The sequence below is a fragment of the Microplitis mediator genome, chromosome 10, assembly GCF_029852145.1.
Source record: "Microplitis mediator isolate UGA2020A chromosome 10, iyMicMedi2.1, whole genome shotgun sequence".
Taxonomy (NCBI): domain Eukaryota; kingdom Metazoa; phylum Arthropoda; class Insecta; order Hymenoptera; family Braconidae; genus Microplitis; species Microplitis mediator.
Window position 1 is genome coordinate 6148812 of NC_079978.1, and position 19746 is coordinate 6168557.

Genomic DNA, 19746 nt, shown 5'->3' on the forward strand with positions numbered 1-19746 from the left:
ACCTCTGTTCTTTTATCTCTGCAATTTTATATTGAATAAATACTCACTTAAATTTTAACCGTTTCCGTGATCCCTTAATAATAACATCTTTATTTAATATTAGTATCCTATCCCTAAAATCCGATACTACATTTGGGGGCTCGTCCGGGATCGAGGAAATCGGAAAATTAACAAGTGTGTAAAAGACGTGTCGGTGTTGTGTGAAAGTTCGTATAAGTGCGTGAGTTAGTAAGCCATGGAAGGTGTAATTGACCAGGTTGCAAGAGGTGTTGCCGCGGCGGATTTGGAAGACGACCAACTTCCGCGACTGAGAGTCCCAGAGCTCAGAGAGGAGCTAAGGCGTCGAAACCTCCGGGCGACAGGTCGAAAACCAGAGTTGCTGGCGAGGCTAAGAGCTGCACTGTTGGTAGAACGAGATCATGTAGCCGACGATGAAGAAAATATTGCAGAATTTGTAGACGACGAAGAAGAAGACGATTTTGAAGACGCTCGAGCTGTCAATGCTGAGGGACTCCCAGGAAGAGGAAACAATGATGTACGTGTCCGAAATCCTGTGAATGATGGCCGAGGACACAACGACGAAGACGACGATGATGGCGCGAATGGTGAGCGTGCCAATCGTACTCCAGTGATTCGAAGACGTGAAGAATCACGAGTATTACTTACCTTTAAAGACGTTGAAGGTTCGTTAGAGAAATTCAGTGGGGATGACCATACAAATGTCCAGCAGTGGTTGGATGATTTCGAGGAAATGGCGGACCTTTGCAAGTGGAACGAGATCCAGAAAATTGCATACGCCAAAAGGCTATTAGACGGATCAGCCAAAATGTTCGTGAGCTATGTAAAGTGCGCGAAAACGTGGAAGAAGCTGAAAGAATCCTTGAAAGAAGAGTTTGAGGAAGCTGTCGATTGTCTGAAAATTCATCGAGAGCTGAGCAAGCTGAAGAAGAAGAGTGAGGAAACTCTGCAGGAATACGCATATAAAATGTTGCAGATTGCATCACCAGCGAAGCTAAAGGTACAGGATGTGATACAATACATAATAGAAGGTATTCCTGATGATGCCGTAAATAAAGCTGTACTATATGGAGCTAAAGATTTTAAACAGCTTAAAGAGAAGTTTAGACAGTATGAGAAAATGAAGCAAGAGATGTCCAAATCAAAAGCACGACCACCAGAGAAGAAGCTGGAGAAGACAGGACGACCACAGAGCTACAACCAAGGAAGAAGGGGAAGTCCAGGAGGCGCAGTTTCAACTACAGGAAAGAAGATGAGTACGAAGTGTTACAACTGCGGTGGAGAAGACCACGTGAGTGTGATGTGTCCTGAAAAAGGAAAAGGGAAAAAGTGTTTTAAGTGCGGGGAATTTGGGCATATAGCCTCCGAGTGTCCGCCGAAGTCGAAAGAAGTGTATCTAGTGTCGCGTCCTGCTAAAGAAAAATATCAGAAAGAAATTTTGATTAAAGACAGTAAGATCTTAGCATTAGTGGACACTGGTAGTGATTTAACGTTAATGAGTATAAGGGAGTATAAAAATCTAGGATCACCACCTTTGTGTGACAAACAGGTATGTTTTGAAGGTTTGGGAGCCGAGATGAATGAGACGTTAGGTATGTTTACTACCTGCATGGTGGCAGAAAATTATGAGTTTCATGTAGATTTTCATGTTGTACCCGACTCAATACTTAGACGTTCGGTTATACTGGGCACTGACTTTTTAGACCAGGTAGAACTTAGAGTCAGACGAGGCACAGTTACTTTTTTTAAATTAGACGCTGATGAAAAAACAGACGAAGAGATAAAGCCGCACATTTACAAAATAAATATTGTAGACGAGACGAAAGAACTTGAATTATCACATATTAAGGAGGAGCATTATCGGGAAGAAATTAAAAAGATCGTTTCAAATTATAAGCCGGAAGCTACGCGTGACGTGGGTATACGGGCGAAAATAATCTTGACATCAGATAAGCCAGTAGTATCACGACCGCGCCGATTGGCTCCTTCAGAGCGAAAAGAAGTAAATGACTTAATGAATTCATGGCTGGAAGAGGGTATTATTCGCCCCTCTACTTCGGAATATGCAAGTCCGATTGTTTTGATTAAAAAGAAAGACGGTACTCTTAGAATTTGTGTAGATTATCGGAAAATAAATGCTATTATGTTAAGACCTCTTTCTCCATTACCACTTATTGAAGACTCAATAGATGCTTTAGCCGAGGACGTTTGGTTTACATTAATTGATTTGAAAAATGGATTTTTTCATGTCTGGATGGACGAAGGTAGTATCAAGTACACAGCCTTCGTAACACCCGACGGTCAGTACGAATTTGTGAGATTACCGTTTGGTTTATGTATCGGTCCAACGGTATTCCAAAGTTATATTAATTACATTTTTAGAGATTTAATACGTGACGGAATTGTAGTAGTGTACATGGACGATATTATTATTAAAGCTAAAACCTCGGAAGAGCATTTGAGAAGAGTAAAGTTAGTGATTGAAGACGCGGCTAAATATGGGTTAATCATAAAGTGGGAGAAATGTCAATTTTTTAAGACGACTGTAGATTATTTGGGGTATGTCATCTGCCGGGGTACTGTTCGCCCGTCAGAGACAAAAACATTAGCTGTACGGGATTTTCCCCGACCTACGACAGTAAAATCGGTTCAAAGCTTTTTGGGTCTTACAGGGTATTTTCGTAAATTTATACCTGGGTATTCACTTATTGCCCGACCATTGACTGATTTACTGAAGAAAGACGTTAAATTTGTATTTGGTATGAGAGAGACAGAAGCTTTCGTGAAATTAAAGGCAGCATTAGTGTGTGAGCCTGTTTTAAAATTGTATAAGCATGGTGCAGAGACTGAGTTGCACACAGATGCCTCTCGCTTAGGGTATGGTATGATATTACTGCAAAAAGATTGTAATGATGGCAAATTTCATCCTGTATATTATGCGAGTGGCAAAACGACGGATGCTGAATCTAGATATAGTAGTTATGAATTAGAAGTATTGGCTATTGTAAAAGCGCTAGAAAAATTTCGAGTGTATCTAATTAATATAGCGTTTAAGATTGTTACTGATTGTCAAGCTTTTACTGCTACTGTGAATAAAGAGAAAGTATGTTTGCGAGTTGCGAGATGGGTAATTTTGCTTGCAGATTTTAATTATTCAATAGAGCATAGACCAGGTAAAAATATGCCACATGTCGATGCGCTTAGTAGACATTCGTTATCGGAAGTATTGTATGTTTGTGAAAGTGACGATGGTTTGATTGCGCGATTGAGAAGTGCACAGGACAAAGATAAATGTCTTAAGCAAATTATAGATGCCGCATCGCGCAATGAAGCCAACGGATATTTGTTAAGAAACCAAATATTGTACAAAAGTGTAAATGGTGAACCATTAGTAGTAGTACCGAAGAGTATGGAGGCACAGATAATTAAGAGAGCACACGAGCGAGGACACTTTGGTGTTACCAAAACAGAAGCCATCGTGAAAAGGGACTTCTGGTTTAAAGAGATGCGTCCGAAGGTTGAGCAGGTAGTCATAAACTGTATTGACTGTATACTAGCTGAACGAAAACAAGGTAAACAAGAAGGATTATTGCACCCTATTTATAAAGGTGATACTCCACTCGACACTTACCACATTGACCACGTTGGACCAATGACTAATACACCTAAGAGATACAAACACATATTTGTGGTTGTGGATGCTTTTAGCAAATTTGTGTGGCTGTATCCAACTAAATCAACGGACACCGCTGAAGTGCTTCATCGACTGCGTAGTCAATCTAGTATTTTTGGGAATCCTCGAAGGATCATCTCGGATCGAGGGACGGCTTTCACATCGAGAGATTTTCAAGAATACTGTGAAAGCGAAAAAATCGAACATTCGCTAATAGTAACGGGTATTCCAAGAGGAAACGGACAAGTCGAAAGAGTTAATCGAACTCTTATTCCGCTTCTCACCAAGATGGCTGCTCCAACGCCGGAAAACTGGTATAAACACGTGGAAAATGTGCAGAAGTATCTCAACGCAACTCCAAGCCGCAGTACTGGACAAGCACCGTGCCAGTTGTTATTTGGAGTTAACATGCGGCTCAAGGATGACTGGAATTTAAAAGAACTGCTAGAGAAAGAGTGGACTACACAGTTCGAAGAAGGACGAAAAGAACTCCGAGAAAAAGCAAGAGAGAAGATACAAAAAACCCAAGAGGAAAATCGCCGAGGGTTTAACAAACATCGTAAACCAGCGCATGGTTACGAGGAAGGAGATATGGTAGCTATTCAGAGGACGCAGTTTGGGCCAGGCTTAAAGCTTAAAGGAAAGTTTTTGGGTCCCTACCGCATTACTAAATTACTAAGAGGTGATCGCTACGTCGTTGAGAAGATAGGCGAGCACGAAGGGCCTCAACATACATCCACAGCAGCGGACCATATGAAGCCTTGGGGAATGGTTTCGGAGGAAAGCTACATAACAACAGATGTAGCAGCAGACGATGACAATTGAGGGCAATTGTCGATGCAGGATGGCCGAATGTGGAATGGTCATTTTTAGGTTTAAGTTTTTCTATTTTTATTGTTTTATTGCACCTTTGTACTTAGCAGTAAGTATTTTTTTTGAAAAGGTTGTAAATAAAGGGATTAAGAAAAATTCCCAAATGAACAGATGTTTATAGTTAAGAGATTTTAGAAAATATTTGTAAACGTGGGAGCGTAAGTACATTTTGTCTCGTGGCAAAAAGGTATATTACAAGTACTAAGAATGTAAGAGCGAAGTATGACCGATGCGTGGGGTGAGAAACCCAGGTAGCAAGTAAGAACCAATTTGTATGGGACTCAAGGGAGCGGTCCCTAACTAACTTTGATGTAAGACAGACCTCTGTTCTTTTATCTCTGCAATTTTATATTGAATAAATACTCACTTAAATTTTAACCGTTTCCGTGATCCCTTAATAATAACATCTTTATTTAATATTAGTATCCTATCCCTAAAATCCGATACTACATTAATTTGAATGAATTTTTTAGTCGAATACGGTCGAGTTTTCATTAAGAGAATGGATTACTCGGTGATTAAAAAATATATTAAGAGCTTAATTTGAAAGTAAATTGAAAATATTTATTTTAATAAACTGGAACAATGAAAAGCATGATGAAGATTTAAATTATCATGCGAGTAAAAAAGCTTTTGAGGTAAAAATATTTAATAAAAATGTCAGTTTAATATTTTTGAGACAGATAAAGGAGGAGTAGGTCGATAAAAGGCAGGACAGGGTGACGGGGGCTAAGATACCAGTGCAGCGATTGTGGTACTCAGTGGCGAGGTCATTCATACAAGCCATCGAAATAATCGCAGCTCTCTCTATTGACTCGATGGAATTTCATATAAGCAAGTGGTATGCCGAGGGAAACTGGTGCATGGACGAACGGACGAACGGAACTATTCGGGCAGCTCGAAAATTGCTCGAGCAACCGGGTTTCAAACGCGAGCATGTCCATGTGGAACTCGGACCCCTTTGTCGCCGCAATGTACACTCGTATACACACTCACCAGGTCGACTTGCACACCTACACGTGCATCTACTAACAAAGCTAATCCAGTAGTCGTAGAACCGAGCTGAGTGCTCTGTCTGATCCATTAACCAACACCAGTGTCTACCAATCCAAAATCCAGCTATTCCGAAGCTCTGGCCCTCAATATACACATCCCATTTTATCCTCCCACTCGTAGACAAGTTTTAAGTCAATTATTTATTTTTACAACTTTACTTTTATCTTTTATTTAACTTTGTTTTCGTGTGTTTGTTATGTGAGACTATTGTAGATTTTTTTTTTGACTAAAATAAAATGCAGCCTCGACGATAAGTTTAATTATACGTAAATGACTTTGGAAGTTCTCGACCTCAGTTTCTCGCCTCACGCCTTTAAGCAACGAGCCGAGTCTAACGACCCCGTCGACACACCAGACGACGCCAGGTCTCTTATACATTCTATCCTCTCTCCTATATCCGATCCCCCGGCCTTTAATTCCGATCGATGCCTGGCTTATTAGCAACCAACTTTCGATAATCTCATTATCCGGGACCCATAGCACACCAGGTTATCTCCCGATGACTTAAGTAAACGAGATCCCCGGACACCTACTACGATGAGTAGCTAACCGACTAAATTGTTATCACCAGATTTTGGTCATATTACTTACTCACCTTAATTTACTTCCTGTATTAAATTTTACATTTTTTAACTCGACAAATAATTCACGATAAGTTTAAATTACAGAGCCAAAGAAATAAAATTAAATTAAAATTACTAGAGACGGGCACTGTAGAATATCTATGCGAGTAATTTATTCTTTTTTTTTTTGCTCTTTTCAATTAATGTACATACTTTCATTTCACTTATAATGAATCAATTTATAATGAGTTATATTTACTTTTGACAAAAAAAAAATTTTCGAGACAAGATAAATTTAATTAAAATATAAAAATTAAAAAAAATAGAAATATGCACATGTAGAAAATTTAAAAAACTATAGGTGCAATTTTCTGAAATATTTTTCTGTTTATATTTATCGATTTTAAAAATTTTCAAAAATTATTGGACGTCAGCTAATCCCACCCGCATGAAAATACCATATATGATAAATATATATGGAAAAATATATAATCCATATAAGTGACCAAAAACGATATATATTTTCTTATATATAATATAGTAAGTTTTAATATAATTAATTATATACGTAAGTTCATAAGTTAATACATGTATTATATATATTTATAATCATATATGTAAACTTAGAAGTTAGCACATATATGTATTACATATATTGATAATTATATATGTAAATTTGTAAGCTAGCACACATATATATTCTGAACACAATGTTTGAATCTTATAACAGAGAGAGGAAGACAGAAAAGAATAGATTTTATTTATTCTTACATATATGGTGAGACTTATATGGTTCTATATATCGAAAAAGATACAATATTTTATAAAGTTAAATACATGGTATACATATTTCGTGCCATATAATGATGATTTATATATGTATTCCTATTTGTTTCCATATATAAATAATATATTGAAGTTAAGGTTTATATTAGATTTTATGTATTGTCATATATATATTTATATCTGTAACATATATTTTTTAATGTATGTTTACCATATATGATATTTCTATGCGGGGCAGTATCATAAATTTATTAAATTTCTTTGATGTTCTGTTTTACCGCGAAAATTTTATGTGATTTCAAAATCTATAGTAATAATTAAAACAAAGTTTATTTTAAAATACGGATAATAAACTGACAATAGGGATTGTAATTATTAATTACGAAAAACAATTGTTTATTAAAAACAGTAACTTTGAATAAAAAATTTCATCTTTTCTACGGCCTGCTGTGATTATTACCCATTTTTCAGCCCCTATTTTTTCCATACATAGAAAAGTCTTTTCATTGAAACTGTTTTCAGTACCGATAATTGTGATATTTATTCATGAATAGCTTCGTTAATCCATTGCGAAATATTTAAAATATTTTTCATAGCATATTATCCGGGAGCATGAATATCCGTTCAATGATGATAAAATATAACTACAGCCCTCTGGTGCAAAAAATAAAAATCCATTCAAATATTAAGGCAGTAATTTAAAATAATAAAAACTAGAAAATTTCAGTAAAAAATAAAAAAGTGTCCAACAATAACGGCAGGAAGGAGATATTTAAAACCAATAAAAACTGATGGTTCATTCAAACATACTATTGTGGATGTGAAACTGTAAGTTTAAACCTAGGAAAGAATTCAACGAGCAAACTGTTTCAGTTGCAAAGCTCGGCTGACTTTACGAGAATTACTCTACTTTTTCCTCGGTTACGACTCGCCTGGGCTTTTACGGCAGAACGGGGATCCCATATTCTTTGGGAAACGGCGTCGAGACTGCGGAAATGTACTCACAACAATACAACCCACAAAACGATATATACCATTACTCGTTATTTCCTGCATATTGTCAACCGTATCAACTTGCTTAATGCCCACAGCCTCCGGTTACATTTTCCTATTTACTATTTTTATTTCTCTACTACGCCATCTAGTAACGGTAACAATTAGTACTGATGGATGAATATAATATTATATATAAACCATTTTTTTTAAATATAGTGAAACCTAAACTTACCATTAACCTTCTCAATTAGACAATTTATAGATAATTTGAGAAAAATATAGATAGCCCGAACTGAGAATCGAACCCAGACCACATCGGTATCGCGCCGAGTGCTCTACCAGTTGAGCTATTCGGTCCTATACTATATTCCGTTCAATTTGATCTATAAGTTATTTAGCCACGCCGTCCATCGTACGGTAATACACCAATTTCTAAGTATAGTGACACCTAAACTTACAATTAACCTTCTCAATAAGACAATTTATAGATAAATTGAGAAAAATATAGATAGTCCGAACTGGGAATCGAACCCGAGTCGAAAATCAAATTCCAGATTCCAGTTCGAACCTCAAAATACTACGTGAGGTATTTGAGGGACGTTGGACTTTGGAGATTGAGAACTGTGCGGAAAGTAATTCCAGTTTAGGCCTCAACGTTGTAGTTACGGGCGATTTTACGTAATTTAGAGGGCTAAACTTGCATAAAAAATATTTTGCGTGGGCCTCAAAATTCTCATATATAAAACAAGTTAATGCTTATGGTTTAGACCTTAATTTCTCAAATGACGTAACCTATGTAAGTTCCCACACTTTTTTCGGGAAAAATAAATACTTTAGACCGAGATTCTCAAAAAAATTGACCCAAAAATGAACAATTTATCACAAATTTGCGGAAAAATTACCGGAACCTCTATAAAATATAACAAATTAAAATGAATATTTATTTTTACTCATATCCATTCAACAAAATTTAATGGTAACTGAGAAAATAATTAACCTGAAGAAAATTCAGTTTACATTTCTTCAATCAAAATACAAAAATTCATTGAGGACAAAATGTTTGATATTGTATTCTATATTAATTAAGAAGTTAAAAAAAAATTATTTTTTGAGACCTACTAAAAGTTTGTCCAGGAAATTAAAGATCAAAGGAATTTAATTTTTTGAGATCGAAACTAGAATCCGTTTTTTGACTCATAAAAAAATTTATAACAATACCTTTGGATGCCATATGTGGAAAATTCCAGGATCTGTTGCTCTTACAACTTTAATGTTACTCCTGACGTATTTGCGATAGAGAGTTACGTCTTCACCACCCCATCCCACGATGTCTTCGTCAAATCCCCGAACTCGGAGAAAATCTGACCTGAACAAACAAACAAACAGGACTTTGATAAAATTTTACGCAGTACAATGGCTTAAATAAATAAATAAATAAATGTACGTACACATATAGAGAAAATAAAGTTAGTTTGAATAAATATACCTGTACTGACAGGTCATGCCGTATCCAAAGTCTCGCCAGAAACCCGTGTCCCTGGATATCACGAGTTGATCTCTCTCGGGTGGTACCTCGCGGCCCTGGAGCGTGTAGACAACGTGAGGATTGTACAAACTGAAGACAATGGGATAATAGACCTTGCGCCCGGGGGCTGTATTCCACCGACACCTGCGACACACAGAGTTCACCCAATTTCACTCCCTACACTTCTTGTTGTACCGACTACCTCGACCAACAAACGTAAATATATATGTCCTTAACTTAAGTTTCTTGCTAACAAATATTCCCGTTAGCTATGTTAATCTATTGTTTTGATAAGCTTCTTCATTACTCAAGAGAATTCACCATCACACAAGCGAGTCTTAATTATCATTCAAATTAAAAACTGATAGAAGTTGAATAAATTAATTAATAAAATAGCTACTGGTAATGACTAATTAACATAATTAATTTTCTGACGTTTGTACTGAGGTTTCAATTTATTTACGATCAAAAGCTTGGCTATTACAAGACTGAAATTGTAACGAAAACTACCTGGCATTAATGACTTGCTTTGGAATTGGTTAGTTAGAGTTGAGGGAAAATGATGAGCCAATTACAACAGAGTTAATATTAGTACGGAGACTTTCTGGGTACTTATGCTATCAAAGCTTCAGTTGGGTATTAATTTTACGGTTGAATGGTTGCGAGTTAGGAGGTAATAAAAAAATATTAATTCAATTCCAACTTGTAAATTATAATGCAAGTGAAAAACAAAATCTTACCTATCAAGAAATCTTGCACTAAATACAACATCGACATCACACATAAACAGCAAGACATCATTATCACCAGTCCAAGCTCTTTCGGCCCCAACTCTGAGTCCTTTGCCCCTCGAGAAAGTTTCATTCAAGGCAAGCAGCCGTAAATTCTGATTGGTGCCACCGGTGCCACGTGTCATCAGCACCCTCGACATTATGGACCTCGCCTCGGAGAGACCCTCGGTGCCGAAATAGACGACCGTAAGGTGGACTCTGCGATCGTTTTTCAAGCCAATTTTCACAAACTTATCCATAAAGCTCTGAAAAGTACCAGTTCGTCCAGACAATGGAAGTATTATGTGAATAAGCTCTTTCTCTCGGGCATTCTGTTGCCTTTGGAGAGACACAAAGTGAATCGGAGCATAAGGTCTCATCATAACGATCTTCGTGTACCCGGAATTTGTATTTGTTTGGGTCGAAACTTGAGAGCTTTTGTTGAGGGTTTTAGATCTGAAGTACATTTCGTACTGGGTACCGGTCGTCGGTTCAACCCGATACAGACCCTCAAGAAAATCCTCTTGGGTATACTTGCTCGCAATGGAAGACACATTTTTATTGAGCGTATCTACTGCCTTGGCTAGCGCCTCCAGCAAGTCTTTTCTCTTGAACCCAATCGGTTTCTCCACGACGCGTTTTCCCAGTCCCAGATCCACGGGGTATAGACGCGAGTACGTAAAATGGCTGAAGGCTATCAGCTCGTACTCGTTATTCAGCGGTAGGCCTTGAGTTATTTCCGCGAATTCGACCTGACGCCTCGCTGCCAAACAGTCGCCGATTTCGGTCGAATTCAATCCCGCGAGAGTTTCCCCGTGTCCGACTGGTCCACCTGAAACCAGATAAATATCGCAAATAGATATAAATTTTATTAAACACTCTAGCTGTCAAATTTTATTATTTTATTGCCCAAGTTGACAACATACTCAATGTAATGTAACATAACTATTTTATAGGGTCTTAAATCAAGGTTTGGAACCCGAAACAGTGTATAAAAGTTCGGAATGGAGTACTGTAAAAAAATAGTGAGTTGAGTGGTCGGATAATAGCGACTGCCGTTACGGAAGTTGCCCAAGAGTTGGGAAACTCCGGATTGACTGACAAGCTATAGCTACTAAAACAACTGTATTATCGAAGAAGATAAAAAGTCCCGGCTTTCAGAACCTTTTCACTTGGGGATAGAATAAAGTTGAATAAAACCAGAATCCAAAGACCTCTGAGTCTTCCTAAACCATCGCATTCTATAAATTTCTTCCGGATTATAGTTTTTGTCCCCACTATTGTACTTGAACGTTAAAATCTCAAAGCTCGTAAAAAGCATTACGACTTTAACTACAAAACTAGTCACGTTTCCCGTAAATTTACAGCTTTTCTATACTGAAAAGTACTTGCTACTCAATATAAACTGCATCTGCAGTAAAAAAGCATTCTCACATCCGAGTTCCGTAACATATTATTATTATTATTGTCGTCATTACAACAATACTTGGTCTTGCTCACAATCGCATGCTTAAAACCACTTGGACGAGAATCATCCGACTACAGTCGTAACAAAATCCCCGTCATTTAATTGCACAGGAGTAAAATGGCATTTATTCCTTGCTCTGTAAGTATAAAAAAGGATCGTCTTTAATTTTTTATTTCCTTGCTTGCATTGTAATTAAATTTTTTTTACCTTTATAAAATCCTGAAATTAAAACCACCGTCTAACTTCATTTAATTCGAGCACTTTGAATTATCGTCATTATCGTAACAATAACTATTGATGAATTACCTGACTAATTAAATAAAATACCGTCGAGGAAATTGCGTACTTGAGACTGCTCAATAGGAAAACGTAATAAATTTATAACTAATAACTGAGAAATAGGATAATAAAGCTTTTCATGTGCAGTAGAAGACCTGCCGGATGATGAAAGGTGCTTTATGGTTTTGAGAGCTATTGTTTTAGTACCTGGAATATATTAAAGGATGAAATATATGTATATGTATCTAAAGCAGTATTAATACTACGACCATAAAATTCAAATCCTTTGATTCAATTTAATCTCATCAACTAATTAACTTTAGTAATTGTACGTCATATAATAATGATAATAATAATAACGATAACATTAATAATACACTGTAAAATGAAACCGGGGTAAGTCCAGGTGGTGTGGATGTTAAAATTTCGGTGTTAAACTTCAACACCGGAAGTGGCGTTATTTTAACACCATCGCCGGTACACTGTAAAAAATCAACGGGGTAAGTCCAAGCGGTGTAGGTGTTAAAATTATCGGTGTTAAATTTACCCCCGAAAGCGGTGTGAAAATAACGCCGCCACCGGTGTATATATTCTTTACCGGTGTTAAAATATTTTACTTTGTGAATATTTTTACATAACTCGATCACTAAACTTGTTAATAAATGATATTTTTTATTAATTTTCATAAAGAACTGACATTTTTTGTGTATTATAATCTTTAAAGTGAATACTCCAAGCGGAGGCAATTTACCCCGCTTTTACACCGGCATTACTCCGCTTTTTACACCAGTATTACTCCCCTTTTACACCGGTTACCCCGTTTTTACACCGGTTTACTCCGCTTTTACACCGGTTACCCCGCTTTAACACCGGCATTTTTAACACCGGTGTATTACTCCTCCTACACCGGTGTAATTTCATTTTTACACCGGGCGGAGTTAAAACGAGTCCATTTTTAACACCGCTCTTTTTACAGTATATAAATATTGTTTACCGGTGTTAAAAAAATTTCCTCGTACACTGTAAAAAAAGCGGTGTTAAAAATAGACTCATTTTAACTCCGCCCGGTGTTAAAATGTAATTACACCAGTGTAGGAGGCGTAATTTGGCGATGTTAAAATACCGGTGTTAAACCGATGTAAAAGCGGAATATACTGCGTCCGCTCAGAGTATTAGCTTTGGGAAGCTTATAAAACGCAAAAAATATCTTGACACACACACCTGCACTCAAACACGCACACACACACACACACACGCACTCAAACTCACGAGCGCACACACGCACACACACGCCCCTATATGCACATATTCCCAAAATAAAATATTTTAACACTAGACAATTTGATTTTAACACCGGTAAAGAATATTTACACAGGCGGTGGCGTTATTTTCAAATCGCTTTCGGGGTTAAAATTTAACACCGCTAATTTTAACACCTACACCACTTGGACTTACCCCGGTAATTTTTTACAGTGTATTAAAATATTTTTCGTTGTTGAAAATATTTAACTTTGTGAATATTTTTATTTATTCGATCACTACAGTTAGTGTTTTTATTAATTAATTAAGTTATTGGTGATTGAAATACATGGAATTTTTTTTTACACCAAGTTAACACCAGTATTTTAACACCGCCAAATTACACCGCCGACACCGATGTCATTTCATTTTAACACCGCTTTTTTTACAGTGTAATAATAATAATAATAATAAACCAGAAACGTCAGTAAAAATCGTAAGTCTGGGCCGCGAAGATTGTTAATTTTGAATAAAAAGCTTCAGATGCAAATCGGGAAGTAAATGTTATGATATAATTTGCGCATAATTCAAATTGATTAAATGGGTTCATATATACATGCTGTAGAATGTGATTTGATTGTTGTATGAGGATGACCAGACTTTGCAGTCTTATCTACTAGCACCTGTTATTGAAATCTGTGCAGGTTTATCTATGTCTGTGTACATATTCAGTGAAGGAGCTGGTGATGTACTCAGCCTCGTCGACACTGAGCTTTATAGCTAAGCCAATTCAGATCAGCTTTAAACGTGTATTCAGTTACTAAAGCTCAGAGGACTGATGCTTCACTAATAGAACATGAGAACCAGACGCGTACTGTTTAACTATAAGATGCTTAGACTTGTATTTTCAGTGACCTATCTCATTTCCTTTGGCTTCAAAGTATTTTTTTGATAATTTTTAATGATAAAAAAAATAATACGAAACCTGTTAACTGAAGTATCTGCAATTTGAGACTGCGAATTTCAGCTGTGAGTCTCTCGATTTCGAGTCTCGTTTCTTCTTCACGTTGGTTTGCCTCAAGTAAACTCGCGGGAGTTATTGGATCTGAAACATAGATAAAGAAAATATGAGAGTAATGACGTATGGATATTTACTTTGTCGAACAAAAGTATTGAGTACGGATCCGAGCGTATTTTTCAATACAACAACGAATAAATATCGCTCGCGGGTCAAAAATAAAGTATTGGAAAAAAAAGTTGAATATGTAAGTGAATATGCAGTTGAGTATATATGAAAAGATAAGCGATGCAAAGGAACGTGTGGTAAAGTAAATTTGAGTTGAGGATCGTGCAGTTGGATGGAACTTCGCTCTCGGGTCTGACACTCAAGTGCCTGCGGCATTTTCTGAGCTCCAGCCTACTGCAAGTGTGTGGAAGCTGAGGCTTTAGATGAGAGAAAAACTTTTTCCGCGAATTCATCTCGGAAGTTACCGGTAGCCTATTTATGAATTCAACTACACCCGTATCCTCGACAGTTATATTGACTCGGTTTATTTTTCCGTACTCGGACGGATTTTAGGTTTGAAATTCAAACGCTCCCACAATTTACGGCCACGAAACTTGAACTCTTGGCTATTTTATGGCTTCGAGAATCCTAATTTTGCATACAAGAATCCGAGGAGTTTGCAGACGATAAAAAAAAAAATACCAGACTTGCAACAAAAAATGTAAACGGTTAAAAAAAAATAACCGACTCGAGTTTCATCAGCCCGACAACAACTGACTTATTTCTTCTTAAGTACTCCAAGTTACATCCCTCCGGAGTCTAGAGTATCCGTGTCTATAGTTTAAGCTCAGAAAAAAAAGTTAAAATAAGGAAAAGGAAAAGGAAAATAAAAAAAGGTGGGGCCGGGTTTACGACCTGTAAAGGATCGAGCACAGAAAGTACGATAAATCGAGCCGGTTTTTTCTCTACCTACACTTCTCTTCACCGAGTGTAAGTGAAATAAATGTCTTTGTTCCAAGTTTAATGGGCCACCGGCTAGAGTTACTTACTGCCGATATTCCTGTTCTTTTATTGTTAATTCTCTTACTTATACTCCATTATAATTTTATTTTTTCACTCGTAGGTTTGAGTTACCTGATACATAAATTCGTTTCCTTCATAACCCCGGGAAAATCGACTGTCCGGATTTTTGTAACTTAAATCCTCGTCTGGATTTTAAATTTAATTTCCCTTCAGCTCATTTAATTATTAACCAACTAAATGTAAACTTAAAAGTTTTTATTTATATTTTACCAAAGAATTTTTAACAAACAGAGAATATAAAGTAGATAAGTGTAAATATTAATGAAACCAGTTTTGTTATTCACGTGAAACAAGACGGAGCACCTGCTGTAAAAAAGTATATAAGGAAACATTTTTTTTTGCTACAAGTAGCTTTGTATTCAACGACCAGAAGTTGTTGGCCAGTAATTCAGACTTCTTCGAGTACGAGCCGAGGCGCAGCTTATATATCTCGATCTCATGGATTCTTGCCAGACATGCGCTTCTGTAAATTATTATCTTCCTTGTTTTATTAAACTATTTTTTATTTTTTTTTTATTGCATCAAATTTTTAATTAATTTTTTTTGCTTTGATTTTATTCAAATTTTTCTATCACGATTATATTTTAAATCGGTGATCTGATCGCTTAGAGAATTTTATTAACAGCCACTTGTATACTCGATAGTAATCGATCCTTTAGCCCGCAGTGTAATTGGAAAACGCTTTGTAAGCGAGTGTAAATAAAACGGTGTGTAGATGAAAATAGTAGCTTACAAATACAAATAAAGTTCTTCGATCTCCGTAACTCCCCGGGCAACATACAGAAACGTGTATATAATGGAATTGCGTAAATATCTGGGTAAAGTAAAGCCAGCATAGAGTGGATCGGGCAGAGTCACGTGAATCGAGGGCATGTATGCACAACCCCGGGTGCTTCTCTACTTCTCTCTCTGGCCGATAGCTACTTGGCTCCAATATGTACAAGCGTACGAATCGAGTTCGAATACTAGTTTCTCTGAACCGGGGGTAGAAAGGGTGCAAACGCAAGTATGAGTGAGCGATAGCTGTGCGGCACGTAGAATCACACGTGAGATAGCCAGCGAGAGGGATCGAGAGTTGCATAGAGATGAGAGTACATCCATACTGTGCATAGACAGATGGAGATACTCGGGCTATTTCTGCTCCTGCTCATGCTGACGCTGATGTTGGTGCTGATGCTGCTTCTGTTGAGATATGGGTGAAAAACTCGAGAAAATCTATTGATCGTATTTATATTGTGCGCTGGGTGGGTGAAAATCTCGATTTAATTTCAATATTTACAGAGGTAATATCCAGCCATGATAATATCTTGCTTTTTATTTATCCCGAGTCAAAGAACAAATTCTATTTTAGTTCTCAAAAGCCTGCATTTTTTGATGTTTTATTTGCCGCCCAGAAAGTAACTCTACTTTAGTACTCAAAATCCTCAATGAAAAATATGAGGTCTAAATGCGAATAATTTATAGATTTTAAATTTTAAGTAAGACCTCAAAATCCTCAACGAATAAAAAGTTATATTTCGGACTTTAAAAAATTTTAGATAGGAAAGGGAGGGAAGAGAATACGTCGAATGAGACTTTTGAGGTCCAAATCTGGATAAAATTATTCCTGTATGTTTTGAGTATTTTAAGGCTCTAATCCAGATTATGTTATTCCTGTTTAGTCCTCAAAGTTGTAAGATTGGTCGTAACTACACGAGAAGATTGGAACCCGACTGGTTACTGTACTGAGCCGGGTGCAGAACAGTAACCAGTCGTGTTCCAATCTTTCCGTGTACTACTTTGAGGACTAAACTAGGATAACTTTTTATACTGTTGTCAATCTTACAATTCTAAATTTATCCTCAAAAACCTCATTGAGAACTTTGAGACTTAAATCAAAATTTGTTTTTTGACTCGGGTATACTTTTCATTGAGTCTTGTATTAAATTTATATTTTGTTCCGCTGATTCATAAATTTTCATGAATAATTATCAATTTTTTTATTGGATTTAATTGAAAATATTTATCCCTGGGACATTATTTTTTGTATGGATACTGTCAACTTAATAATATCTCGGAAGGAAAAAGCAATTTTGCTGTAACGAAATTTCCTGATTGATTTATTTGTTTCCCATCAGGATAATAGATCCTGATCCATTGAGCGTTATAACTCCGTGGGCTTGCCGCGGGCCAATTCCGCGTTTTATTTTTCCGTTTCCTTGATCCGTGAGAAAGACAAACAAAGTTACTGCGATAAAAATAGCAAAAGACCGGGCAAAAACGCGAAAATAATTGGAAAGTTTGTTGTAACAAAGAAAAAAAAACAGTATCTATATGATCAGATTAAACGAATCGAATCGAATGGTTCTTTAGTCCGACACCAGTTTCCGCAGAGAAATAGCCTTGGTAAGTTTTTCGTCTACTCCGACTACAGCCAGATCACTATTTCAACGAAAACTACAACTACGACTCAGTGACCTATAGTAAGTAAAAGCAGGATAAAAATACAAGGGATGAAAATAGAAGAGTGGAATAAAGGATGGTATCAATAGATACGACGCAGCGACTGGAAAGCGATAACGTCTTTTAACGAAACTCGCAAAAGCATTGGATTCGACACGGTTTATCTTAGCTTGGAAGCCGTGGAATTCCGATGGCGATTTCGTTGGACCCCAAAACTTCTTACATTCATTCTTATTCAACTTATTTTTATCCCCAGCGCTTTCTTCGTATACTTTGTGCCCGATATCTCTCACAATCTTTCTTTACGAGCCCTTTCTCTTCCTCATTCTCATTTGCGTAATCCAATATACAGTCTAACTCTCGCACGAGAGATAAGAGCGTAAGCTAGGTCAGAGACTTTCCTCTTCCCGAACTTCCACAGACATAAATTCTAAAAAGAAATACAACCTATTTTTTTTACTCATTCCTTTTTTGGTTTCTTTCGTACATTCTGTACTTGATTTTATTTTTTTCGTATAGCTCCCACTTGTGACAAAAGGGGTAGCATTTTTCTCAGCAGACCGATAAAATCTCAGAGACATGGGAAAACTCACTTCACGGTCCACATCATTCTCAGAGTAATTTTCGTGGGTTCGCGTCACTGGGACCAAAATCCGATGCTTCCAACCGCGAAAATTCGTGTACTTGCTCGATGAGAGCAATCCCCAAAGACCTTATACTCCACTGTAGTATGTAGTTTACCCATCTAATGCTTGATTCTATACAGCCAGTGGTTTTGCTTATTCTGTTTCTTCAAATTGTCCTCAGTACTATGGGAAATTCTGGTTACTCGTGCTCCGAACATCAAATTAAATTCTCATAGTTAAACTTGTCTGTTTTATTTTTGATTAGCTACGAAATACTGCCGTACACAAATAGATGTTAAGCCAATTTTCAAAAAATTGAAAAATAATTTCAAATCAGAAATTAAAATTTTTTCACGCAATTTGAGGCGCTTGGGAATAAAACTCTTAATTTTTTTATTTTTTATACTACTCTCTAATTAAATAGCGAATCATATTTATAATTATACATAAGGTAAGTGACCCCTCTATCGGCCATTTAGTCGAAAAATAGATTTATTTCCATCATAAGTACGGATTCATGCGTGAATAGTTTTTCAAAATAAAGTAAAATTAATCTAGTTTAGATTAAACGTACAGTGATTATTGTAAAAATTGATTTTATAATTAAAAAATAGTTGCCGAAGTGAGGCGAAAAAATTTTTCGATCGTAAAGCACACTCTGATGCTTCGCATCATGAGTCGTGCCAAAAGAAAATAGTGGTGCGTCAGATGTGATTTCTGGTGATTCCGTATCGGGTAGGTTGAGGTTTCTTGTTTTTTCAATAACCGATTACTAATTAAAAATGACAATAAAACTCCAATTTTTTGTTGTAATTTTATTAGCTCGTTTCATAGTAATTTTGGGAGTTAAAAACTTGATTTTTGCCTAATTTATATTAAAAATAGGATGGTCAAATATAGATACAAGAAAATTACCTCTGTATGCATTATCGGCCACCTTAGTTTTATTTTTTTTGAGGTTATCGGTATTTATATGCAAAATATTTAATTTAATTTGTTAGTGTCAAAAAAAATGAACAAATTGATTGAATTATATTTCAAAATAAATATAGATATATAGAATAGACATAAATAAATTATATACATCCGAGCAGCCAAAATTTTATCTATAAAGATGGCCGATAGAGGGAACATCAGGAATTGAAGTTATTTTCATTTATTGTTTAATTTCTAGTACATATTTTTACATATATTTTTTTATATTTGAAGTTAAATGTACAGTCCAGTCGCATTATAAGTCCGCCGACTTATATTTCTTAGAAGACATTCCCCCTCTATGACTACGAAAATAATCATGTGGACACTCTTGCAAAATAGGGGAAGTGTGAATTACGGCATTCAAC

At 36.4% G+C, this 19746-nt stretch overlaps 2 protein-coding genes across 2 annotated transcripts in view; one reads left to right on the forward strand and one right to left on the reverse strand.

The window, feature by feature from the left end:
* The window catches only part of LOC130676640 (uncharacterized), a 149362-nt gene that overhangs the window by 104612 nt on the left and 25004 nt on the right, over window positions 1–19746 (forward strand). The gene's annotated exons all lie outside the window — the stretch shown is intronic.
* The window catches only part of LOC130676636 (chondroitin sulfate N-acetylgalactosaminyltransferase 1), a 58558-nt gene that overhangs the window by 2077 nt on the left and 36735 nt on the right, over window positions 1–19746 (reverse strand). The window contains exons 5-8 of the mRNA XM_057482987.1: window positions 14232–14351; window positions 10231–11092; window positions 9452–9634; window positions 9184–9331 (exon numbers count right to left, since the gene is read on the reverse strand). Coding sequence (XP_057338970.1) covers window positions 9184–9331; window positions 9452–9634; window positions 10231–11092; window positions 14232–14351 — 1313 coding nt within the window. The remainder of the gene's footprint in view (window positions 1–9183; window positions 9332–9451; window positions 9635–10230; window positions 11093–14231; window positions 14352–19746) is intronic.